A 27,745-nucleotide genomic window follows, 5' to 3' on the forward strand; every position below is an offset into this window, starting at 1 on the left:
TTTCACAACTGACATCATCAGCTGAAATTGTTTGCTTTTATTTTCTCTCACATGCAAGTGTTGGCATCAGTTGTTGTTCTTATTGTAGTTGACAGCATTAACTGAATGTCTTTGCTTTTGACAGTATTAACTGAATGTCTTTGCTTTTGACAGCATTAACTGAATGTCTTTGCTTTTGACAGCATTAACTGAATGTCTTTGCTTTTGGTGTTCTCTGCCGTTAGTGATGGTGTCAAGCCTGGCAGTGTACGGGAAAACCCTGACCACACAGGAGGTCGACTCACTGGCCGCCTCCTGCCCAGTGGGCGTCGCCGACAACCTTCTGACCCTGACCCCTTCCCCTGGCAACGTAGTGGTGCCCAGTGCCTGCGATGGTGAGTGATGCCGCTGCAGTCAAGTGTCCATGGACAATAGTGTGGGGAACATGTGGAGTGATGGCCTACTGGTAACACGTCCGCCTAGGAAGCAAGAGAATCTGAGGATGCGGGATCAAATCCCACACCCTCCGTTATTTTTTCCTCTTTCGCTAGACCTTGAATGGTGGTGGTCTGGATGCTAGTGGTTCAGATGAGACCATGGAATGAGGTCACATGTTAGCGTGTACTTAGCACACGTATAAGAACTTGTGGCAACAAAAGGCTTGTCCCTGACAAAACTCTGGAGAAGAATCCTTTTTGGTTTGAAAACAAATACACTTGAAGGCAGAAAGAAAAAAAATTGCATTTGGGTGGCACTGACTGTAGCGCCACACTGCCCCTCGGGAGACCAGCCCAGATTTCACAGAAATTTGTCGTGAAAAAAAGTAATACAACAATGACAAGACAACAAGACAAAATGATACAGACCACTTGAAATGTAGAGGTATCCAGTACCTGCGATGGTAAGTGACCACAGTAAAGTCATATGGCCATGGACACAGTGTCTGTGACAGAGAGAATTAAGTCGGATGAGGCTTCACTTTACTTCTGTTTGTACAAAATTATCCACTAGCACTCTGTGAAGAATACCTGCAACCTGAATTTTTTGCCTGAAATGAATTTGTTGGTTGTGACATCATATTTCACTTGTCTGTGGAGCAGCTACATTGCACCCTCACTCTCACTATTATTGTGTCGTTATCATTAATGTTCTTATTGTTGTCACAAGGACAGATTGGAAGACTGGGCAATGCCTAAAATCTTTATCCTTGAGTAATAAAGTTTTTGAATCTCTCTCTCTCTCTCTCTCTCTCTCTCTCTCTCTCTTTCTGAAACACACACACACATTATCTGAAAATAGCTGAACAAAATATACATTCAGGATACTGCAAACTACCTTTTAGGTAGTTGTTTTTTGGGGGGGTTTTTAAGCCCTGTTTAAGTAAATAGCAAATTTCTGAATTGTGCGTTCATTCCCGAAGCCATGAGGAAACTAACTTTAAGCGCACATGAGGCCTGAGAACACGAGCAAGTCCACATCCATGATACAGTGATAACATCAGTAGCACTGTCATCAGCGTCACAACCATGACACAGTGATAGCATCCATAGTGCTGTCGCCAGCATGATATCCATGACACAGTGATAGCATCCATAGTGATATCACCAGTGTTACATCCATGACACAGTGATAGCATCAATAGTGCTGTCACCAGCGTTACATCCATGACACAGTGATAGCATCAATAGTGCTGTCACCAGTGTTACATCCATGACACAGTGATAGCATCAATAGTGCTGTCACCAGCGTTACATCCATGACACAGTGATAGCATCAATAGTGCTGTCACCAGCGTTACATTCATGACACAGTGATAGCATCAATAGTGCTGTTGTCAGCGTTGCATCCATGACACAGTGATAGCATCAATAGTGCTGTCACCAGTGTTACATCCATGACGCAGTGATAGCATCAATAGTGCTGTCACCAGCGTTACATCCATGACACAGTGATAGCATCAATAGTGCTGTCACCAGCGTTACATCCATGACACGGTGATAGTATCCATAGTGCTGTCGCCAGCGTTACAGTCGTTGCGCGGTATGATTCTCTCTCACTTCCAAGCTCCAAGCCACACTCTATTGTCTGTTTCTTCCAGCGGTGGATGAGTGCTCATCAGATCCGTGCGGTGACCACGGAGTGTGTCTCAACCAGCGTGGAGGGTTCGAGTGCCAGTGCCAGGACGAATGGAGCGGCACCCTCTGTGACGTGCCGCCTGACCCCTGCAACCAGCACCAGTGTCAGAACGGCGCCACCTGTGTGCCTGGGGCCGGCAACTACACCTGTGCCTGTTCCTTCGACTACACAGGAGTGCTGTGTGAACAGGAAAAAGGTGAGCCGTCCTTTTCGCCCACCTGTTCCTATGACTTTGCGGGAGTGCTCTTTCAACAAAGAAAAATGTGAGCTGTCCTTTTTCCCACCCGTTCCTATGACTTCACAGGAGTGCTCTCATTGTTGTGCTTTTGGTGTTATAATCACTTAAGATCTTTGCCTCTTCACTTTTATTTTTCACTCTTTAAAGATCTTAGGATGGCTTTTTGCAGGCTGTAGACAACATGACATGAAGTGATATATTTTTTTGAGAGAAAGATTAATTATCTGTATGTGTGGTTAGATATATATGTGTGTGTGTGTGTGTGTGTGTAAATGTTTGCACAGTTCACGGAGGCTGGACAGAGTGGTTGTCATGGACACCGTGTGCCTGTGGAACGGAGCAGATGCGTCAGCGATTGTGCACCAACCCAGCTCCTCAGAACGGGGGCAACAACTGCAGTGGCAGTGACACAGAAACTGCTAGCTGCTCCGGTTCAGTGTGCTTCGTTAATGGTGAGAATCACGTGGCTGGTCATTTGTGAGTAGTCTTTTGTGATGAGGTGATAAACTGATATCCTGCATGCAGCACAAACTGGGGGCATGTAAAAGAACCCACGGCAGCAAAAGTGTTGTTCATGCTGTTGATAATTTTACTGAAGTGATTTTTGTGGCTATAACTAAGATAAGAATAACTTTATAATCTCCAACTGGAGAAATTTAGTCAGGTGCATTATCACAACATAGACAAGTAAACAACATGGGGACCATAACTGTAAAAGCCAACAACAGCCCCTACAAATATTACGAAGATACAAATGTAAAAAATATCACATACATCGTTTCATACATACATCCACACACTGCAGGTAATAACTAGTATTCTTAATGTAAAAACAGAAAGAATTAAGAAACATATTTGAATATAATTATAAACATAGCCTACTATACTGCACATTGATTATAATAGACAGATAAGAATAAAGATGAATTGCGGAAAACCACAACCAGATAATCAGCACACACCCGCACCCCCCACCTCTCCTCCCCCCACCCACCCCACACACGTGGATAAATTGATTAAACAAGAGTAATAAACATATGTTCTCAAATAAAAGCATTTCACATATTCGCTTTTAAAAACATTGCAATTTATTATTACATCGTACAGCTGTACATCTTTATCTACTGAAGTGATGATTCAAAAATCTGTGTCCTGTAAATGTGAGTGTACATTTATTTGTGTTATTTATTAAAGTGATCAATAATGGTCCAGATTTTAGTGTACATGTACACACATGATCTAAACCATGCAACGTTATTTACTGAAGTGATAATTTAAAAAATCTCTGGATGTTTGTGCACACACGCACACTTACTCAAAACTATAGAATGTTATTTACTGAAGTAATATAATTAAAAAAACCTATGCCTCTTTAGATGTGTGGTTAAACTATATGTTATGTACTGAAGTAATCATGAAAAGACCTATGTCCCCTAGATGTGAGTGCGCACGCTCGCATGCATTCCAAACTATACAACATTATCCACTGGAGTGACCATACACAGCTCTTGTGCCCTCCAGCCACAGGCACCAGACTATGCAACATTATCCACAGGCACCTAACTATACAGCATCCACTGAAGTGATTATTCAAAGCTTGTGTTCACCAGCCACAGGCATCTAACTATACAACATTATCCACTGAAGTGATCATTCAAAGCTTGTGTTCAGCAGTCACAGGCACCTAACTATACAACATTATCCACTGAAGTGATCATTCAAAGCTTGTGTTCACCAGCCACAGGCACCTAACTATACAACATTATCCACTGAAGTGATCATTCAAAGCTTGAGTTCTCCAGCCACAGGCACCTAACTATACAACATTATCCACTGAAGTGATCATTCAAAGCTTGTGTTCACCAGCCACAGGCACCTAACTATACAACATTATCCACTGAAGTGATCATTCAAAGCTTGAGTTCTCCAGTCACGGGCACCTAACTATACAACATTATCCACTGAAGTTATCATTCAAAGCTTGAATTCTCCAGCCACAGGCACCTAACTATACAACATTATCCACTGAAGTGATCATTCAAAGCTTGAGTTCTCCAGCCACAGGCACCTAACTATACAACATTATCCACTGAAGTGATCATTCAAAGCTTGTGTTCACTAGCCACAGGCACCTAACTATACAGCATCCACTGAAGTGATCATTCAAAGCTTGTGTTCACCAGTCACAGGCACCTAACTATACAACATTATCCACTGAAGTGATCATTCAAAGCTTGTGTTCACCAGCCACAGGCACCTAACTATACAACATTATCCACTGAAGTGATCATTCAAAGCTTGTGTTCACCAGTCACAGGCACCTAACTATACAACATTATCCACTGAAGTGATCATTCAAAGCTTGTGTTCACCAGTCACGGGCACGTGGAGCAGCTGGGGTGCCTGGACAGACTGCAGTGCTACGTGTGAGGGGGGCCAGGCCACACGACAGCGCATGTGTCAGCCTGCCAACGGAACAACCGGCCAAGCCATCTGTGACGGCATTGCACAAGAGGTGCAGGCCTGCAGCATTGAGGCCTGCCCTGGTGAGATCCTCTCCTCTATGCTTTCTCTTGTGTTGTGAATCATGTGGAACGGTATGTCAAAATGCCTTAGAAAGTTTCTCTGTTTCTCTGTGGGTTTTTGGTTCTTCGTTGGTAGAGCTTCTCGGATTCTGGATACGAATGGAGGGAGTTTCCTCCTTTCTCTCAGAAGGAAGTGTCCTTATTCTCTCTTTGTATTTGGGTTCTTCGTTTGTAGATATTTTTTCTCAAGGTGCATTTGTATAGAAGAAAGTTTCTTTTGTCTCTAGAAGAAAGTGTCCTTACTCTCTTCATGTTTGGGTTCTTCATTGGTAGACATTTTCTCATTCTGTATACATAAAGAAGAAAGTTTCTTTACTCTCAGAAGAAAGAGTTCTTTCTCTCTCTCTCTCTCTCTCTCTCTCTCTCTCTCTCTCTCTCTGTTTAGGTTCTTAGTGTGTAGAATTTTTTTTTATCAGTCAGGATACTTATAGAAAAGGAAGTTCCCTGACTCTCAGAAGAAAGTGTTCTCTCTCTCTCTCTCTCTCTCTCTCTCTCTCTCTCTCTCTCTCTCTCTCTCTCTCTCTCTCTCTGTTTAGGTTCTTAGTGTGTAGAATTTTTTTTATCAGTCGGGATACTTATAGAAAAAGAAGTTCCCTGACTCTCAGAAGAAAGTGTTCTCTCTCTCTCTCTCTCTCTCTCTCTCTCTCTCTCTCTCTGTTTAGGTTCTTAGTGTGTAGAATTTTTTTTTATCAGTCAGGATACTTATAGAAAAGGAAGTTCCCTGACTCTCAGAAGAAAGTATCTTTACTCTCTCTCTGCATTGTGGTTTTCCAGTGGTATATATTTTATCATTCTGGATACATAGAAAAGAACATTTCCTGACTCTCAGAAGAAAGTGTCTTTACTCTCTCTCTGCATTGTGGTTTTCCAGTGGTATATATTTTATCATTCTGGATACATAGAAAAGAACATTTCCTGACTCTCAGAAGAAAGTTTCCTTTCTCTCTGTGTGTTTGGGTTCTTCAGTGGTAGAGATACTCTGATTAAATGGTCCCTTTCTGTCAGAAGAAAGTTCCCTTACTCTGTGTGTTTGGGTTCTTCGTTGGTAGAGATAATCTGATCTTGGATAGCTTACCTGTCAGATGAAAGTTCCCTCACTCTGTGTGTCTGGGTTCTTCGTTGGTAGAGATAATCTGATCTTGGATAGCTTACCTGTCAGATGAAAGTTCCCTCACTCTGTGTGTCTGGGTTCTTCGTTGGTAGAGATAATCTGATCTTGGATAGCTTACCTGTCAGATGAAAGTTCCCTCACTCTGTGTGTCTGGGGGTGGTGTTCTTTCAGTCGATGGCGGGTGGGGTCGGTGGTTGGCATGGTTGCCGTGTTCCGTCACCTGTGGCAGCGGGACCCAGTCTCGCCAGCGCTCCTGTGACTCCCCAGTGCCAGCCCTCGGGGGCGCCAACTGCAGTGGGTCCGACACAGACACCCAGGTCTGCCAGCAGCAAGACTGCCGAGGTAGTGCTTCCATCATGGTGTTGCCTGTATTTCACCCAGCAGAAACACACACACACACACACACACACACACACACACACACACACACACACACATCCACTCTCTTCTCCCCCCCCCCCCCACCCCCCACACACACATCCACTCTCTCCCCCCCCCCCCCTCCACACACACAACCACCCCCACCCGCACCCCTTTGCATTGCCCACCTCCTATTGTGAATGAAGGCTGTGTGGTATGTTTTGTTGGTTTTTTTCCTTCTTTTTTTTAACTTTGTGGTAGGTCCTCGCATTTGCCAGAATGATTCCTGTGTGTATATTTGCCTGCCTGCTTGGCTGTGTGTGTGTTTGTGTCAAACATTTTACATTCTTGGTAAAAAATCAGAAAAAAAAATAGTGCTTTCTGATTTGATAAAGCCTAGATTAGAAAGTGTAGATAGATAGATACAACAGATTTTTTTAATAGGAAAATAGGTATAGCTCTTATAAAATCAACAACAGTAGTTTGTCTATACATGTGATTATATGCACACCACACGTACACTCAGATGAACACACAAATATGCACAAATGCGTATGAACATGCAGACACACATTAACACACATACTCTCTCTCTCTCTCTCTCTCTCTCTCTCTCTCTCTCTCTCTTAAATAAGAACATAACTTACAAGATACACACCGTTCATTTGTTTCTTGCAGTTTTATTATTTATTTATTTATGTATGTACGCTTTTTTTTTTTTTTTTTTTTTTTTTCTCGAGGCCTGACTAAGCGCGTTGGGTTACGCTGCTGGTCAGGCATCTGCTTGGCAGATGTGGTGTAGCGTATATGGATTTGTCCGAACGCAGTGACGCCTCCTTGAGCTACTGATACTGATACTGATACTGATACTTCTTGCAGTTTGCGGAAATCCTCCCCGCACCGCTGGATCATATTGGAAGTGCGTAGAAAGCCAGTCTCCTTTCCTCAAAACCTGCACACTGCAATGTATTCCTGGGTACCGTCTGGCCTTCCCTGCTAGTGACTTCTATTGTGGAGAGCAGACTGGCCATCAGTGGAACAACGAGATCAGTGAAGGCCTCAGCTCTGCACCTCCATCCTGCTCACGTATGTTGTTGGCTTCCCCATGTTTTATCCACTCGTTATTGCCTGTGTGCAGAGTGAGTTTGTAATAATCCTGGTCGGTTGTCTGTGTCTGTCTGTCTGTCTGTCTGTCATCGGTAAACAGGGACAAGACTGATTCAGACTAAAGGAGCCTTGCAGATAGTTTCTGAACCTTCCCGTGTCAAGATTTACCAGAAACTTTCTGCAACTTCAGCGATAGATCCAGCAGTAATCAGAGTTTGTGTTTTGCATCCGTTCATGTTTTCGATTTATGATTGCACAAGCATGATCTTAAAATTCCTGGTCAGTATCAGACACTTCATGCTTTTGATAGAATACCATAAAAACTGCAGACAGCTGATTTCAAAACAAGTATAGTGGAGATGCACCAACAGGAAGTTGCTAAGAATATACAGTGCTTTTTTTTTTTTGCTTTTTTTTTTGCTTTTTTTTTTATTGATCTGTAAGTGCACTCATAAGAATATATGAATTGTCAAATTCTTATCAAAATTGGTCTGTGAAACTTGAAGCAGGTGTTTCTTGGTGAAAGATATTTGTCAATAAAAAAAAAAATCTTTAAGTGCACACAAAATTGGTCCATAAAACTTAAAGCAGATATTTCTTGGGGAAAAAAACATTTGTCAATAAAGACAATGTTGTACAAAAGGTAGAATTTGAATAAAGCTAGAAATGTGCATAGTCACAGAAATATCTCGCAGGTGTAATTGTTGGACAGGAATAGTAAACAGCTATAACTGTGATTTCTGTTAGAATGCTAAAGATATGTTCTGTAGATGTGATCACTCCAAACTATTTTAGAAAGGATTGGATTTTTTTTCCCATCCGAATGTGCTACAAGTGCAAACATAACTTTTGAATGAAAAACTAGACTTCAAGAAGATAAAAGTCAGACAATGCTCAATGAATTTCACTTTGTATGTATGTCTCTTTTTTTTTCTTTCTTTTTTTTTTTTTTCTTTCTTTTTTTTTCTTTTTTTCAGCGGCTCGTGTTGTGCAAAATGGTCTGTACTCGTCGAGTGCCATCATGAAAAATGTGCCCTGTGACCCGTCCACTGCTTCTGAAGTGAAAAGTGGGGTGACGTCAAACATTAATCAGCAGGTTCCTTGCCGATCGCAGAACACATGCAACGTGAGGGTGACAACAGGCTGCAGCAGCACATCCAGAAAACGAAGCACGCCTTCCCTCCAGGTTTTTGTGACAGCAACCATGAACTCCAACATCTCTGATTCAGATCTTGAAAGTGAGTTTGTGACAGTGAAGGAAAAAATTTGTTGGGCCTGCACAATTATTTTGCACATGCATTCTGATTACAATGATTAGAACACACTCACACACACATACAAAAAAAAAAAAAAAAAAAAAAAGGTTGGTGGCCTTGTTTTAGAAAAGCGAAAAGCTTATAATGTTACGATTATTCAGACCCATGACTTCAGATTGCCAGTCCATTTTGCAGATGGCTATGTCATGGTGGCAGCTTTCCTTGTGGTGGTTTTTGTTTGTAAATGTTTTTATTAGTTTGATTCTTCACATCTGTGTTGATATTGCTGATGAGGATATAACATTGCATGTTTTCTTCGTCTTCACAGCTCATGTCTATATGCAATTGTTTGTTTACTTGAGTGGGCTTTTTTTTTTTCTTTTTTCTTTTTTTTGGTATAGATTTTGATGTCACTCTTTTTTTGTTTTGTGTGGTGTGTTTGTATGTGAGTTTGTGTTAAAAGTGTGCATGCATATGTTGTTTAAATGCCCCCCCACCCCCACCCCCAACGCCCGGGGGCACATGAAAGAAATGAACTTCCTGCCCTGCCTGATTGGGGCATTATTGCTGTGTTGATAACCCTGCCTGATTGGGGCATTATTGCTGTGTTGACGACCTTGCCTGATCGGGGCATTATTGCTGTGTTGATAACCCTGCCGGATTGGGGCATTATTGCTGTGTTGACGACCTTGCCTGATTGGGGCATTATTGCTGTGTTGACGACCTTGCCTGATTGGGACATTATTACTGTGTTGACGACCCTGCCTGATTGGGGCATTATTGTTGTGTTGACGACCCTGCCTGATTGGGGCATTATTGCTGTGTTGACGACCCTGTCTGATTGGGGCATTATTGCTTTGTTGACGACCTTGCCTGATTGGGGCATTGTTGCTGTGTTGACGACCTTGCCTGATTGGGGCATTATTGCTGTGTTGACGACCCTGCCTGATTGGGGCATTGTTGCTGTGTTGACGACCCTGCCTGATTGGGGCATTGTTGCTGTGTTGACGACCCTGCCTGATTGGGACATTATTGCTGTGTTGACGACTTTGCCTGATTGGGGCATTATTGCTGTGTTGACAACCCTGCCTGATTGGGGCATTATTGCTGTGTTGACGACCCTGCCTGATTGGGGCATTATTGCTGTGTTGACGACTTTGCCTGATTGGGGCATTATTGCTGTGTTGACGACCTTGCCTGATTGGGGCATTATTGCTGTGTTGACGACCTTGCCTGATTGGGGCATTATTGCTGTGTTGACGACCTTGCCTGATTGGGGCATTATTGCTGTGTTGACGACCCTGTCTGATTGGGGCATTATTGCTTTGTTGACGACCCTGCCTGATTGGGGCATTGTTGCTGTGTTGACGACCTTGCCTGATTGGGGCATTATTGCTGTGTTGACGACCCTGCCTGATTGGGGCATTATTAGTTTGATTCTTCACAGCTCATGTCGATATGCAATTGTTTGTTTACTTGAGTGCATGCATATGTTGTTTAAATGCCCCCCCACCCCCACCCCCAACGCCCGGGGGCACATGAAAGAAATGAACTTCCTGCCCTGCCTGATTGGGGCATTATTGCTGTGTTAGTGACCCTGCCTGATTGGGGCATTATTGTTGTGTTGACGACCCTGCCTGATTGGGGCATTGTTGCTGTGTTGACGACCCTGCCTGATTGGGGCATTATTGCTGTGTTGACGACCTTGCCTGATTGGGGCATTATTGCTGTGTTGACGACCTTGCCTGATTGGGGCATTATTGCTGTGTTGACGACCTTGCCTGATTGGGGCATTATTGCTGTGTTGACGACCCTGCCTGATTGGGACATTATTACTGTGTTGACGACCCTGCCTGATTGGGGCATTATTGCTGTGTTGACGACCCTGCCTGATTGGGGCATTATTGCTGTGTTGACGACCCTGCCTGATTGGGGCATTATTACTGTGTTGACGACCCTGCCTGATTGGGGCATTATTGCTGTGTTGACGTGTGTTGACGACCCTGCCTGATTGGGGCATTATTACTGTGTTGACGACCCTGCCTGATTGGGGCATTATTGCTGTGTTGATGACCCTGCCTGATTGGGGCATTATTGCTGTGTTGACGACCCTGCCTGATTGGGGCATTATTAGTTTGATTCTTCACAGCTCATGTCAATATGCAATTGTTTGTTTACTTGAGTGCATGCATATGTTGTTTAAATGCCCCCACACCCCCACCCCCAACGCCCGGGGGCACATGAAAGAAATGAACTTCCTGCCCTGCCTGATTGGGGCATTATTGCTGTGTTAGTGACCCTGCCTGATTGGGGCATTATTGCTGTGTTGACGACCCTGCCTGATTGGGGCATTATTGCTGTGTCGACGACCCTCTCTCATTGGGGCATTATTGCTTTGTTGACGACCTTGCCTGATTGGGGCATTGTTGCTGTGTTGACGACCTTGCCTGATTGGGGCATTATTGCTGTGTTGACGACCTTGCCTGATTGGGGCATTATTGCTGTGTTGACGACCTTGCCTGATTGGGGCATTATTGCTGTGTTGATGACCCTGTCTGATTGGGGCATTATTGCTTTGTTGACGACCCTGCCTGATTGGGGCATTGTTGCTGTGTTGACGACCTTGCCTGATTGGGGCATTATTGCTGTGTTGACGACCCTGCCTGATTGGGGCATTATTGCTGTGATGACAACCCTGCCTGATTGGGGCATTATTGCTGTGTTGACGACCTTGCCTGATTGGGGCGTTATTGCTGTGTTGACAACCCTGCCTGATTGGAGCATTATTGCTGTGTTGACGACCCTGCCTGATTGGGGCATTATTGCATGTTGACGACCCTGCCTGATTGGGGCATTATTGCTGTGTTGACGACCTTGCCTGATTGGGGCATTATTGCTGTGTTGACGACCCTGCCTGATTGGGGCATTATTGCTGTGTTGACGACCCTGCCTGATTGGGGCATTATTGCTGTGTTGACGACCCTGCCTGATTGGGGCATTATTGCTGTGTTGACGACCCTGCCTGATTGGGGCATTATTGCTGTGTTGACGACCTTGCCTGATTGGGGCATTATTGTTGTGTTGACGATCTTGCCTGATTGGGGCATTATTGCTGTGTTGACGACTTTGCCTGATTGGGGCATTATTGCTGTGTTGATGACCCTGCGTGATTGGGGCATTGTTGCTGTGTTGACGACCTTGCCTGATTGGGGCATTGTTGCTGTGTTGACGACCTTGCCTGATTGGGGCATTATTGCTGTGTTGACGACCCTGTCTGATTGGGGCATTATTGCTGTGTTGACGACCTTGCCTGATTGGGGCATTATTGCTGTGTTGACAACCCTGCCTGATTGGGGCATTATTGCTGTGTTGACGACCCTGCCTGATTGGGACATTATTGCTGTGTTGACGACTTTGCCTGATTGGGGCATTATTGCTGTGTTGACAACCCTGCCTGATTGGGGCATTATTGCTGTGTTGACGACCCTGCCTGATTGGGGCATTATTGCTGTGTTGACGACCTTGCCTGATTGGGGCATTATTGCTGTGTTGACGACCCTGCCTGATTGGGGCATTGTTGCTGTGTTGACGACCCTGCCTGATTGGGGCATTATTGCTGTGTTGACGACCCTGCCTGATTGGGGCATTATTGCTTTGTTGACGACCCTGCCTGATTGGGGCATTGTTGCTGTGTTGACGACCCTGCCTGATTGGGGCATTATTGCTTTGTTGACGACCCTGCCTGATTGGGGCATTGTTGCTGTGTTGACGACCCTGCCTGATTGGGGCATTATTGCTGTGTTGACGACCCTGCCTGATTGGGGCATTGTTGCTGTGTTGACGACCCTGCCTGATTGGGGCATTATTGCTGTGTTGACGACAGACAACAATACTCAGTGGGAGGACTACCAGGACATGATGAGTGTGCTGAACCAGTCGGTGCCAGACGAAGCCACCCTTCAGTCCCTCCTCACCGTCACTCTGTCCGGGGGTCAGGCAGCGCAGCCTGACATGTCCACTGTCTTGGTGGACGTCAACATCACCTGTTCGGCTGGCCTGATCTTCCGTGACGATGTGTGTGGTAAGTAAGCGACGGGTGGAATCTTTGCGCGGTGGGGTGTGTGAGTGGGGGGTGGCGGGGCGGGGGGGATTGGGGGGGGGGGTGGACTGGGAAACTGTTTTCTTGTGCAGAAAGAAGAACATGGGGACTGTTGTTGTGGTCACGGGGACTGGGAGAACATTTGACCAGCACTTGGCTTTAAAGATTGTCCAGTAATAATGTATGAATGGAAAAAGTTATGATGAGGAGAAAAGGAAAAAGAAAAAGGGGGGTGTGGGGGGTGGGTGAAGAAAAAGTTGTTTTATTTGGAGGGGGTGGCTGGGTTTTTTCTCCATTTCAGAAAGGTTATGTAAAGAAGAAGAAAAAAAGAAACCCCCAAAAAATCAGATGCTTACCACTTCCACTCCCTCACACCATAGTATAGTGGGGGGGGGGGGAGTGGACTGGGAAACTGTTTTCTTGTGCAGAAAGAAGAACATGGGGACTGTTGTTGTGGTCACGGGGACTGGGAGAACATTTGACCAGCACTTCACTTTGAAGATTGTCCAGTAATTATGTATGAATGGAAAAAGTTATTGATGAGGAGAAAAGGAAAAAGAAAAAGGGGGGGTGGGGGGTGGGTGAAGAAAAAGTTGTTTTATTTGGAGGGGGGGGAGGGGGTGGCTGGTTTTTTTCTCCATTTTAGAAAGGTTATGTAAAGAAGAAGAAAAAAAAGAAGCCCCCAAAAAATCAGATGCTTACCACTTCCACTCCTTCACACTGTAGCACACCTCCCTCCCAAAGAAAAAATAAATGTGTATGGGGTCAAAAGTTACTCGGCTGTGATTGTTGGACATTGTGATCTCTGTTAAGCAACTGTTTTTATAAGTGGCGTTTGCAAGACATTGGGCGTTTGCAAGTTGGTTTGACCTGTGCAGAGTTTTAAACCCACAAATGTTGGGAAAGGGGTTGGGGTGGGTGAAGTGATGTTAGGTGTTTACTAGATACTGGGTGTTCACAGTGTAGATTACAGTACAGGTAAGTGCAGCTTTTGAACCCCTTGGTAGATTACAGTACAGGTAAGTGCAGCTTTTGAACCCCTGGGTAGATTACAGTACAGGTAAGTGCAGCTTTTGAATCCCAGGGTAGCTTACAGTGCAGGTAAGTGTAGCTTTTGAACCCCTGTGTAGATGACAGTACAGGTAGATTACAGTACAGGTAAGTGCAGCTTTTGAACCCCTGTGTGGATTACAGTACCGGTAAGTGCAGCTTTTGAACCCATGGGCAGATTACAGTACTGGTAAGTGCAACTTTTGAACCCCAGGGTGGATTACAGTACAGGTAAGTGTAGCTTTTGAACCCCTGGGTAGATTACAGTACCGGTAAGTGCAGCTTTTGAACCCCTGGGTAGATTACAACGCAGGTAAGTGCAGCTTTTCAACCTCTGGGTAGATTACAGTACTGGTAAGTGCAGCTTTTGAACCCCAGGGTAGATTACAGTACAGGTAAGTGTAGCTTTTGAACCCCTGGGTAGATTACAGTACAGGTAAGTGCAGCTTTTGAACCCCTGGGTAGATTACAGTACAGGTAAGTGCAGCTTTTGAACCCCTGGGTAGATGACAGTACAGGTAAGTGCAGCTTTTGAACCCCTGGGTAGATTACAGTACCGGTAAGTGCAGCTTTTGAACCCCTGGGTAGATAACAGTACCGGTAAGTGCAGCTTTTGAACCCCTGGGTAGATTACAGTACCGGTAAGTGCAGCTTTTGAACCCCAGGGTAGATGACAGTACAGGTAAGTGCAGCTTTTGAACCCCTGGGTAGATTACAGTACAGGTAAGTGCAGCTTTTGAACCCCTGGGTAGATGACAGTACAGGTAAGTGCAGCTTTTGAACCCCAGGGTAGATTACAGTACAGGTAAGTGCAGCTTTTGAACCCTGGGTAGATGACAGTACTGGTAAGTGCAGCTTTTGAACCCCAGGGTAGATTACAGTACAGGTAAGTGCAGCTTTTGAACCCCTGGGTAGATGACAGTACTGGTAAGTGCAGCTTTTGAACCCCTGGGTAGATTACAGTACAGGTAAGTGCAGCTTTTGAACCCCTGGGTAGATGACAGTATAGGTAAGTGTAGCTTTTGAACCCCTGGGTAGATGACAGTACAGGTAAGTGTAGCTTTTGAACCCCTGGGTAGATGACAGTACAGGTAAGTGCAGCTTTTGAACCCCTGGGTAGATTACAGTACCGGTAATTACAGCTTTTGAACCCCAGGGTAGATGACAGTACAGGTAAGTGCAGCTTTTGAACCCCAGGGTAGATTACAGGTAAGTGCAGCTTTTCAACCTCTAGGTAGATGACCGTAGCGGTAAGTGCACCAGTTGAACCCCCTGCGTGCAGTGGAGTGTCCGGCGGGCTCCATGAAGGAGAGCGAAACAGCCTGCGTCCTCTGCCCTCTGGGGACCTACCAGGACCAGCTTGCCTCCACCAGCTGCAAACCCTGCCCCACCGGCATGACCTGGTACCTGCTTGGGGCAGTGTCGGAGCTCCAGTGTGTCGGTCAGTGTCTGTCTGTCTGTCTGCCCTTCAGTGTGTCGGTCAGTGTCTGTCTGCCCTTCAGTGTATCGGTCAGTGTCTGTCTGTCCTTCAGTGTGTCGGTCAGTGTCTGTCTGTCCTTCAGTGTGTCGGTCAGTGTCTGTCTGTCTGTCCTTCAGTGTGTCGGTCAGTGTCTGTCTGTCCTTCAGTGTGTCGGTCAGTGTCTGTCTGTCCTTCAGTGTGTCGGTCAGTGTCTGTCTGTCTGTCCTTCAGTGTGTTGGTCAGTGTCTGTCTGTCCTTCAGTGTGTTGGTCAGTGTCTGTCTGTCCTTCAGTGTGTCGGTCAGTGTCTGTCTGTCCTTCAGTGTGTCGGTCAGTGTCTGTCTGTCTGTCTGTCCTTCAGTGTGTCGGTCAGTGTCTGTCTGTCTGTCCTTCAGTGTGTCGGTCAGTGTCTGTCTGTCTGTCCTTCAGTGTGTTGGTCAGTGTCTGTCCTTCAGTGTGTCGGTCAGTGTCTGTCTGTCTGTCCTTCAGTGTATCGGTCAGTGTGTCGGTCAGTGTCTGTCTCTCTGTCCTTCAGTGTGTCGGTCAGTGTCTGTCTGTCTGTCCTTCAGTGTGTCGGTCAGTGTCTGTCCTTCAGTGTATCGGTCAGTGTGTCGGTCAGTGTCTGTCTCTCTGTCCTTCAGTGTGTCGGTCAGTGTCTGTCTGTCTGTCGTTCAGTGTATCGGTCAGTGTCTGTCTGTCTGTCCTTCAGTGTATCGGTCAGTGTGTCGGTCAGTGTCTGTCTCTCTGTCCTTCAGTGTGTCGGTCAGTGTCTGTCTGTCTGTCGTTCAGTGTGTCGGTCAGTGTCTGTCTGTCTGTTGTTCAGTGTATCGGTCAGTGTCTGTCTGTCTGTCCTTCTGTGTGTTGGTCAAGGTTGAGTTTGTGTGTGTGTGTGTGTGTGTGTGTGTGTGTGCACTGTAGTTTGTGTTGTTCCAGCTGAAGATGAAATTAGTTCAGGTGCTTTTTTTTTTTTTTTTTTTTTTTTTTTTTTTTTGTAAACTGATAATGAAGTTTTAGATTTGTGATAATACATGTGCTGTTGGCTTATAAGGCAAAATTGATCATGAAAGACAACTTATTTTACAATTGTTCTTTTGTTAATGAATCAACTCAAGTCATGTACAACATGCATTCATGATGCTGTATATGCCAGGTCTTCTGGATCAGCTTATCTTGTATGTGTTGTTTTTGTAAAGAGTCAAGTTAGGTCATGTAGGACAATGTTCACATTCCTTTTTTACGCTGTTTTTTGTAATACATCAGCTGTGGACATACAGAATATACCCGAGTTCCAGCTTCAGAAATTTAAAAACAAAGAAATCTCATCTTTTTCATGGACATGTATAAACAAACAAACAAACATACATACACGCATGCGCGCACACACATACACACATGCATATGCACAGACATGCCCATGCAAGCACACACACGCACACACACACATACACATACACACACACACACACACACACTGCACGCGCACACACACACAAACACATGTGCACGCGCGCACACACACACACACACACACACAGACCAACTCCTTACCATAACTATCATTTTCAGAGGAGTTATCAACCACAACTGCACCGCCCACCACTACGCCTTGGGACGATGGAGGACATGACCCTTTCCCAATGCTGATCATTGGTTTGGTGACTGGTGCCATTGTGCTCCTCTTCGTCATCCTGGCTGTTGTCCTCCGCTTGTACTGCACACACAGCAGCAGGTATTGTATGATAGTCAGTCGTGTCTGAATAAGAACTACAGCTGGTATTGTATGATAGTCAGTTGTGTCCGACTAAGAACAGCTGGTATTGTATGATAGTCAGTCGTGTCCGACTAAGAACAGCTGGAATTGTATGATAGTCAGTCGTGTCCAACTAAGAACAGCTGGTATTGTATGATAGTCAGTTGTGTCAGACTAAGAACTACAGCTGGTATTGTATGATAGTCAGTCGTGTCCAACTAAGAACAGCTGGTATTGTATGATAGTCAGTCGTGTCCAACTAAGAACAGCTGGTATTGTGTGATAGTCAGTCGTGTCCGACTAAGAACAGCTGGTATTGTATGATAGTCAGTTGTGTCCAACTAAGAACAGCTGGTATTGTATGATAGTCAGTTGTGTCAGACTAAGAACAGCTGGTATTATATGATAGTTGTGTCCGACTAAGAACAGCTGGTATTGTATGATAGTCAGTTGTGTCAGACTAAGAACAGCTGGTATTGTATGATAGTCAGTTGTGTCAGACTAAGAACTACAGTTGGTATTGTACGATAGTCAGTTGTGTCCGACTAAGAACAGCTGGTATTATATGATAGTTGTGTCCGACTAAGAACAGCTGGTATTGTATGATAGTCAGTTGTGTCAGACTAAGAACAGCTGGTATTGTATGATAGTCAGTTGTGTCCAACTTAGAACAGCTGGTATTGTATGATAGTCAGTCGTGTCCAACTAAGAACAGCTGGTATTGTATGATAGTCAGTTGTGTCCGACTAAGAACAGCTGGTATTGTATGATAGTCAGTCGTGTCCGACTAAGAACAGTTGGTATTGTATGATAGTCAGTCGTGTCCAACTAAGAACAGCTGGTATTGTATGATAGTCAGTTGTGTCCAACTTAGAACAGCTGGTATTGTATGAGTCAGTTGTGTCCGACTAAGAACAGCTGGTATTGTATGATAGTCAGTTGTGTCTGAATAAGAACTACAGCTGGTGTTGTATGATAGTCAGTCGTGTCCAACTTAGAACAGCTGGTATTGTATGATAGTCAGTTGTGTCAGACTAAGAACAGCTGGTATTGTATGATAGTCAGTCGTGTCCAACTAAGAACAGCTGGTATTGTATGATAGTCAGTCGTGTCCAACTAAGAACAGCTGGTATTGTATGATAGTCAGTTGTGTCCGACTAAGAACAGCTGGTATTGTGTGATAGTCAGTCGTGTCCAACTTAGAACAGCTGGAATTGTATGATAGTCAGTTGTGTCCAACTTAGAACAGCTGGAATTGTATGATAGTCAGTTGTGTCCAACTTAGAACAGCTGGTATTGTATGAGTCAGTTGTGTCCGACTAAGAACAGCTGGTATTGTATGATAGTCAGTTGTGTCTGAATAAGAACTACAGCTGGTGTTGTATGATAGTCAGTCGTGTCCAACTTAGAACAGCTGGTATTGTATGATAGTCAGTTGTGTCAGACTAAGAACAGCTGGTATTATATGATAGTTGTGTCCGACTAAGAACAGCTGGTATTGTATGATAGTCAGTCATGTCCAACTTAGAACAGCTGGTATTGTATGATAGTTAGTTGTGTCCGACTAAGAACAGCTGGTATTGTATGATAGTCAGTTGTGTCTGAATAAGAACAGCTGGTATTGTATGATAGTCAGTTGTGTCCGACTAAGAACAGCTGGTAAGATAAGATAAGATAAGATAAGATAAGAATAACTTTATTATCTCCAACTGGAGAAATTTGGTCAGGTGCATTATCACAACATAGACAAGTAAACAACATGGGGACCATAACTGTAAAAGCCAACAACAGCCCCAACAAATATTACAAAGATACAAATGTAAAAAATATCACATACATCGTTTCATACATACATCCACACACTGCAGGTAATAACTAGTATTCTTAATGTAAAAACAGAAAGAATTAAGAAACATTATTTGAATATAATTATAAACATAGCCTACTATACTGCACATTGATTATAATAGACAGATAAGATAAGAATAAAGATGAATTGCGGAAAACCACAACCAGATAATCAGCACACACCCGCACCGCACCCCCCCACCCCACCCCACCCCACACACGCGGATAACTTGATCAAACAAGAGTAATAAACATATGTTCTCAAATAAAAGCATTTCACATATTCGCTTTTAAAAAACATTGCAATTAATTATTACATCGTAATTATTAAACAGAAATATATTTAGAATATGGACGTTAGCATTAGACATATTCATTGTACATTCATCCTGCATATTGCACATTATTCTTCCTACATATTGCACATTCATTATAACCAATTGTCACGTTTTAAGCTCAGTAAACACACACACACACACACACACACACACACACACACACACACACACACACACCACAACTAGAACAAGGTACAGCCTATCATGCACGGACTTTCACACGTCTCACATGAGAGTGCGCGCGCGCACACACACACACAGAGTTCTCAAGAATTTAAAAGGTGGATTGAACGTGGAATAAAAGTCTTCAGAGCTCTGGATTTCAACTTAAAAGTTCTGTAGCGTCGTCCTGATGGCAATAGCTCATAATACTTTGCTAAAATATGGGTGTCGTCAGTTGCTATCTGCCTGCTTTTTTTAACCACTCGACTTTCATACAGCTCTTGCATACTAGCTTGTTTCACTCCCACAATTTTACTGCATACACTCATGACATCGTTCAAAACACGCTTACTCCTCACTGCCAAACTTCCATACCAGCACATAAATGAAACTGTGAGCACGGACTCGATGCAACATCGATAATAACTTTGAAGAATATTTGAATTTATACCAACATTTCTAAGCTTCTGTAAACAAAATATTCTAGATTGACATTTCTTATGAATGGAATCAACATTTCTGTCAAAAGTCAGCTTATTGTCTAAGATGGTCCCTAAATATCTATATTCATTGACCCTCTCCACTGTTTGACCATCAATAACAAGGTCAGCTACAGGCAAGGGGTCTTTCCGAAAATCTATTAACATTTCTTTTGTTTTCAATACGTTGAGATGCAGATAGTTTTTCTCACATCAGGAACAGAACTTTTTAATTTCACTGAAATAAATAGCATCAGAGTTGGACAGATCTTCAATTGCTGAATCATCAGAATATTTTATGACAGGAGTTTTCTCCGTGCCTCTGCAGTCATTTGTGTACAGTGTAAAAAGAACAGGGGACAGCACTGTATTATATGATAGTCAGTCGTGTCCAACTTAGAACAGCTGGTATTGTATGATAGTCAGTTTTGTCAGACTAAGAACAGCTGGTATTATATGATAGTCAGTCGTGTCCAACTAAGAACAGCTGGTATTGTATGATAGTCAGTCGTGTCCAACTAAGAACAGCTGGTATTGTATGATAGTCAGTCGTGTCCAACTAAGAACAGCTGGTATTGTATGATAGTCAGTCGTGTCCAACTAAGAACAGCTGGTATTGTATGATAGTCAGTCGTGTCCAACTAAGAACAGCTGGTATTGTACGATAGTCAGTCGTGTCTGACTAAGAACTACAGCTGGTATTGTATGATAGTCAGTCGTGTCCAACTCAGAACAGCTGGTATTGTATGATAGTCAGTCGTGTCCGACTAAGAACAGCTGGTATTGTACGATAGTCAGTTGTGTCCGACTAAGAACAGCTGGTATTGTATGATAGTCGTGTCCAACTAAGAACAGTTGGTATTGTATGATAGTCGTGTCTGAATAAGAACAGCTGGTATTGTATGATAGTCAGTCATGTGCATCTAAGAACAGCTGGTATTGTACGATAGTCAGTCGTGTCCAACTAAGAACAGCTGGTATTGTACGATAGTCAGTCGTGTCCAACTAAGAACAGCTGGTATTGTATGATAGTCAGTCGTGTCCAACTAAGAACAGCTGGTATTGTATGATAGTCAGTCGTGTCCAACTAAGAACAGCTGGTATTGTATGATAGTCAGTCGTGTCTGAATAAGAACTACAGCTGGTATTGTATGATAGTCAGTTGTGTCCGACTAAGAACAGCTGGTATTGTATGATAGTCAGTCGTGTCTGAATAAGAACAGCTGGTATTGTATGATAGTCAGTCGTGTCTGAATAAGGACTACAGCTGGTATTGTATGATTTTTTGGTTTTGTTTTTTTGTTTGTTTGTTTGGCAGGTGGGTATTTTACAAAATATGTTTCTCCAAGCTTTTCCAGGGTTAGAATGAACACGTGTCTAGAACACAAGCTGTTTTTGGGGGGGTTGTGTGTGTGTGTGTGTGTGTGTTATCTTTTATTTATTCATGGTTTGAAATTATGTGCATAATTATGTTGATCTCTCTGTCCCTCCCTCTCTCTCTCTCTCTCTAGATATATATATATATATTATTTATACTGTGAGTGATAACACATCCAGAATGTTTGCTGTTTTTTGTTGTTTTTTCTTTGCTGCATTGTCACACACACCTTGGGTTGTATGTGACCACAGCAACAGGCGAGGGAGGGAATCTCGGCCGGGAAGCCAAATGTCCATGAGCAAAGTGCACCCACTGGTACACAGCCCTGTGCCTGCACCCTTTTATGAGGGCCGCGCTCCCCCATCCTATCACGAGGCTGTGGAGGCTGGCATCGCTCCCTTGCGCCACACCGCCCCCCGGGATCACACTGACCCCACCCCCGAGGGTCACAATGACCCCCCTTCCCGGCGCAACACCATCACCACATCCTTTGCAACTGCACCCGGCGAGGATGGAGATGGAGAGCTGGGCTGCCCAAGTCCTGGTTTGGTGGCCGTGAAAGAGTGAATGCTAGCCCCCTTTTTTGACTCACTTGTGTAAACAAAGTGAGTCTATGTTCAGTTTTCTGTGTGTGTGTGTCCGTGTGTCTGTGTGTCCGTGGTAAACTTTAACATTGACATTTTCTCTGCAAATACTTTGGCAGTTGACACCAAATTTGGCATAAAAATAGGAAAAATTCAGTTCTTTCCAGTCATCTTGTTTAAAACAATATTGCACCTTTGGGATGGGCACAAAAAAATTATAAAAAAAGAAGCCTAATTGTATGCAAATAGCATTTACTGTTATATTTTTTGTATTCTCTAAACTTGGCACTTTGACCTCTTATTCTGACACAACAACAAGAGGAGTCATTATTATCATTTTTTGTTCAAACAGGAACTTCTTTTGCTAAGCATGGAATTTTTATTTATTTTGCAAACGTTTTGGTGCAGATAGTTAAAAAAAAAAAAAAAAAAGGGAAATTACTCTGTAATTAATGCTAGGGGACTTGATTTATCACAAGTGAGTCTTGAAGGCCTTGCCTCTCTTGTTTTTTTTCTTTCTTTTTTTTTCTTTTTTTTTTTAATTTTTTTTTTGTTAGAAAGAGATACAGAAGTGGATGGAAGAACAGAATCCAGCACGTTACATGCGGTGAACATGATAAGTCTTTAAAGAAAACACTGTTAGACACAAGCCTTCTGCGGAAATGAACAACAGAGGCAAGGCCTTCAAGACTCACTCCTGATACACACTTTATCCAATAAAAGAATAATAACAGGGGGGTGCGGGGGGGGATAGTTTGAAATGTGTTCTGTATTTTAAAAATTTGTATTAAGCATTGGGGGAAAAAAAGAACTGGAGCAGTCATACCGTGAATGTTAAGCTCAGAAGCAAGAAGACTTACCACATGACTGTAACATATCTGATTATTAGCATCGAAAATTAATATTTAAACTGATGGGTTGTTTTGAAGCATGATAAATTGATTACTGTGTTTAAAGTGATGACATTGTTCAAATCATGTTAGAATGATGTCTCAGAATTATTTCAGAATTTTTTTTAAAGTTTGCTGTAATGGAGAGGTTGCCATCGCCTCAGGGGCACATAGCAAGTTGCCCAGATCTGTGGAACCCGTATGTGACAGAAACTGAGAGGGCCATTGATTCAAATGTTGTTATGTTCGTTCTAGTTTATACAGTCTCCGCTTGAAAAACTCATCTGCAGTAAACACATCAATTGGTGTCATTCGGTGTGTTCTGTCCAGAATATGTATTTTTTTTCGTTTTATTGTGAACAAGAAAACAATGTCATGCCATCTTCAAACCCAAACTTTCAGGCAACTAACTGGGAAGAGAGCCCAGTGAATTTTCTGGATCCATACCCTCAACAAAATAAACAGATCATGATCCGGAAATACAGCTTAATCCGGAAGACTTACAGCCTGTCATTGGTATGAGTGTTAATTTTTTTGTTCACTTTGTTTAATCTAAATTTTGTATTGGCAGGCATAGTAATTCCAGAGAAAATAAATTTGATAAAGTTTATCACCCCCCACACACACACACACACACACACACACACACACACAACCGAACACCGGGTTATTACACAGACTCACTTTGTTTACACAAGTGAGTTAAAAGCTGTAGGGCAAGCACTGAACTTCTTGTGTCTGCATACATTGTAGATAGATAATTTTGCTGCTGTGTTACATATGTTGCAAACAGATAGTTTTGCTCTGGTGCCAGTGTATGCATGCATTGTAAAAATATAGTTTTGCTGCAAGACCAGTATTTTTGTACTTACAAATAAATCATTTCACTGTGATAAGAAGAAAAGTATTACGCATTCTGTGTATATGTTGGAGCCAGGATGAAGCACACATTGTTTTGGAGTGCCCAACTCTTCACGACTTGAGAAGTGATTTCCTATTGGTTCTGGGTCTTCCCTGCCACAATTGAAGTAACTTTGTTACTTTCTTCCATGAATGACCAAAGTGTTTAATGTTTAGCAATGTTTCTCTATAAACCCTTTAAAGAATAAGAGAAGCTTCATGAAGTTTGATTTGATGGTGCTCTGGTTGACGTGTATGGCAGCAAGGCTGCTGGGTTTTTGTTGTTTTTTGGTTTTTCGTTTTGTTTTCATTGTTTTAGTTTTCTACCCCATCTGAATAAATGATCTGAAGTCTGAATACAGTGATTATTTCCTAAACTGATTGACACAAGATCTCTTATTACAGAGAGCAGTAACTACTATGTTACTAACTGTATCAGCCTGTTCTTTTCATGTTGTTGTTGTTTTTTTTAAGTTCATTTTCCACAGAAGTACATAAATGCAACATGGGAAACAAAGCAATGAGGATACACAAATTCATGGTGTCTTTCATTTTCTGGGAAAATAGCACATTTCTCTGTTGTTTCTGTTTCATGGGGGCAGATTAATCCATACACTAGTGACACCACGCCTGCTTAAAAAAGAAAGAAAGAAAAGAAAACAGCAGACACCTAAAAACAGCAGACACCTGACAGGTATATCTAAGTGTATATATATTTTTTTTTTTTAAGTATTAGTAAATGTATATACATATCTGTTTATGTTGTTTTTGTATAAGTATGCCTCTACGTTTCTCTGTGCCTGATTATCAACTTTCTTCTCTTTCATGGTCTCAAATGCTTTGTACATCAGGTAAGATTCAAGCCAAAGAAAAAAACATTTTGAATCATATGCTGTGGATATTTTTTGGACCATATCCTGTAAGTGACTCCTCAAGCGTTATGAGGTTTATTTCATCTCTCTCCAAGCAACTTAGCAAGCTATTTCTTTCCTGTTACATTTTCAGTCACACACTCCATGGCAAAACTGATTTGGCATTGGACTTCTGATTCTGATCCAGTGTTCACCAGAGGCCAAGTGTTCGAGGGCCTGTTTCGGTATGGTGTTCTGTCCTTGGGGAAAGGCACTCTCAAACTTCTTCTTTTCTTCTTCTGCGTTCGTGGGCTTCAACTCCCACGTTCACTCATATATACGCAAGTGGGCTTTCACGTGTATGACCGTTTTTACCCCGCCATGTAGGCAGCCATACTCCACTTTCGGGGGTGTGCATGCTGGGTATGTTCTTGTTTCCATAACCCACCGAACGCTGACATGGATTACAGGATCTTTAACGTGCGTATTTGATCTTATGCTTGCGCATACACACGAAGGGGGTTCAGGCACTGGCAGGTCTGCACATATGTTGACCTGGGAGATCGTAAAAATCTCCACCCTTTACCCACCAGGCGCCGTCACCGTGATTCGAACCCGGGACCCTCAGATCGAAAGTCCAACGCTTTAACCATTCGGCTATGGCGCCCGTCGCACTCTCAAACAATTTTCCCCACTCAACCCAGATGTTAATGGGGGTATCCGACTTTGGTTGGGGAAGGCTGAAGCATCAGAAAGAGAGGATTGGGCCCAGCTGTTCTATGGCAAGCCCCAGACAGGGTTGGTATGAATTCACTGTTTTTAGTAACAATATGGACAGTCATTGTCTCTATATAAAAAAAATAGTTTTAAAATCACCCATGATTTCCTTGAAATGGTAAAGTTATTGCAAATACAGTATTCATGATATCCATGAAAAGGAAGAAGTTGTTGCAAATTCAGTATTCAAGTTACACAAAGAAGTTTTGTTTTGTAGACTACTTGCAATACAGATTTCCTCTCTCATGTTGCTGAGCGTACAAGTTAACTGGAGACACAATTTCCACCCCTGACCATGAAAAGACATGTTACCAAATGACTTAAATGATGTAACATTTTCATTTGCAAAATAATGCAGACTTTGTTGGGTTCTTTTTAACATGATCTGTCAGCTACTTTGGGTTCCTTTGATATGATCTTTCAAGATTTTGAAATGCTTGTTATTGTGAAACTATTCAGTGACTCCATCTACCTTCAGAATATGTTTTTGTTTGAGGAATGTAATGTAACAGAATCTGTTTCCAGTTTGTGAAGAACTATCATGACAAATACAACAAGTAGACAACACAATTCCGTCCTTTTTTGTCTTTTTTTTTTCTCTCTTTTTTTCTCTTTTTTTTTGTTGTAAATACATATTTGTGCAATTATTTAAGTGTACATAAGTGACAAAAATAAACTTTTTTTGAAATACAGAATGTAGTTTTTATTGGTTCATGTGTTTGAATGTATGTGTGCTTAGGGAGGAGGTGAGGGAATAGGTTTAGTCACATTTTTTTTTTTTAAGTAAACTGAATCAATTTGACCTGCAGAAGTGTACACTTCTGTCAGACGAATCGATTTGACCTGTATAAGTGAACACTTCAATAAGTAGGTTTAATCAATTTGACCTACAAAAGTGTACACTTCTATCAGACAGCAGAATCGATTTGACCTGTATAAGTGAACACTTCAGTAAGTAGGTTTAATCAATTTGACCTGCAAAAGTGCACACTTCTGTCAGTAGGCTGAATCAATTTGACCTACAAAAGTGCACACTTCTGTCAGTAGGCTGAATCAATTTGACCTGCAAAAGTGCAAACTTCTGTCAGTAGGCTAAATCAATTTGACCTGCAAAAGTGGACACTTCTGTCAGGAGGCTAAATCAATTTGACCTGCAAAAGTGCACGCTTCTGTCAGTAGGCTAAATCAATTTGACCTACAAAAGTGTACACACTTCTGTCCGTAGGCTGAATCAATTTGACCTGCAAAAGTGCACACTTCTGTCAGTAGGCTGAATCAATTTGACCTACAAAAGTGCACACTTCTGTCAGTAGGCTAAATCAATTTGACCCACAAAAGTGAACACTTCTGTCAGTAGGCTGAATCAATCTGACCTGCAAAAGTGCACACTTCTGTCCGTAGGCTGAATCAATTTGACCTACAAAAGTGTACACTTCTGTCAGTAGGCTGAATCAATGTGACCTGCAAAAGTGCAAACTTCTGTCAGTAGGCTAAATCAATTTGACCTGCAAAAGTGGACACTTCTGTCAGGAGGCTAAATCAATTTGACCTGCAAAAGTGCACACTTCTGTCAGTAGGCTAAATCAATTTGACCTACAAAAGTGCACACACTTCTGTCCGAAGGCTGAATCAATTTGACCTGCAAAAGTGCACACTTCTGTCAGTATGCTGAATCAATTTGACCTACGAAAGTGCACACTTCTGTCAGTAGGTTGAATCAATTTGACCTACAAAAGTGCACACTTCTGTCAGTAGGCTAAATCAATTTGACCTACAAAAGTGAACACTTCTGTCAGTAGGCTGAATCAATTTGACCTACAAAAGTGCACACTTCTGTCAGTAGGCTAAATCAATTTGACCTACAAAAGTGAACACTTCTGTCAGTAGGCTGAATCAATTTGACCTGCAAAAGTGAACACTTCTGTCAGTAGGCTGAATCAATTTGACCTACAAAAGTGCACACTTCTGTCAGTAAGCTGAATCAATTTGACGTACGAAAGTGCACACTTCTGTCAGTAAGCTGAATCAATTTGACCTACGAAAGTGCACATGTCCACAATCGATTTCACCTGCAAAACACAGGTCTCCAGACAACTGTCAACTTGTGCCACATGTTATTCTCAAAGCATCTGTAAGATTTTTAACAGAGAATTAAACGTACTTTACAATTTTTTTTTTCCAATGAACATCCCCATTAACATTTATTCAAAATCAATTTTCATTTGACAATTACACTTTCATGTTTTCCCCATACTTTTTTTCACAATTTCATCACGGGTTCATTTAGCAAGAAAGGCACAACGTAAGTGAAGACTACAACATCTGCATGAGATAGGAACATGTCAAAAGTATTTGCACCACCACCATGAACCACAAAAACAAGAGGACCCTTATTGAATAAACCAAACTG

The 27,745-nt window shown here is 42.7% G+C and overlaps 1 protein-coding gene across 1 annotated transcript in view; it reads left to right on the plus strand.

The window, feature by feature from the left end:
- LOC143301299 (uncharacterized) overlaps nucleotides 1–26,030 on the plus strand; it is a 65,142-nt gene extending 39,112 nt beyond the window's left edge. Inside the window, exons 21-31 of the mRNA XM_076615501.1 lie at nucleotides 225–374; nucleotides 2,078–2,311; nucleotides 2,638–2,805; nucleotides 4,729–4,899; nucleotides 6,221–6,391; nucleotides 7,289–7,495; nucleotides 8,494–8,754; nucleotides 12,656–12,853; nucleotides 15,204–15,362; nucleotides 16,945–17,107; nucleotides 21,585–26,030. Of these exons, the coding sequence (XP_076471616.1) occupies nucleotides 225–374; nucleotides 2,078–2,311; nucleotides 2,638–2,805; nucleotides 4,729–4,899; nucleotides 6,221–6,391; nucleotides 7,289–7,495; nucleotides 8,494–8,754; nucleotides 12,656–12,853; nucleotides 15,204–15,362; nucleotides 16,945–17,107; nucleotides 21,585–21,900 (2,198 nt within the window). The 3' untranslated portion in view covers nucleotides 21,901–26,030. The remainder of the gene's footprint in view (nucleotides 1–224; nucleotides 375–2,077; nucleotides 2,312–2,637; nucleotides 2,806–4,728; nucleotides 4,900–6,220; nucleotides 6,392–7,288; nucleotides 7,496–8,493; nucleotides 8,755–12,655; nucleotides 12,854–15,203; nucleotides 15,363–16,944; nucleotides 17,108–21,584) is intronic.
- Nucleotides 26,031–27,745: the final 1,715 nt, after the last annotated feature.

The sequence above is a fragment of the Babylonia areolata genome, chromosome 27 (genome assembly GCF_041734735.1).
Source record: "Babylonia areolata isolate BAREFJ2019XMU chromosome 27, ASM4173473v1, whole genome shotgun sequence".
In the NCBI taxonomy this organism is placed as follows: domain Eukaryota; kingdom Metazoa; phylum Mollusca; class Gastropoda; order Neogastropoda; family Buccinidae; genus Babylonia; species Babylonia areolata.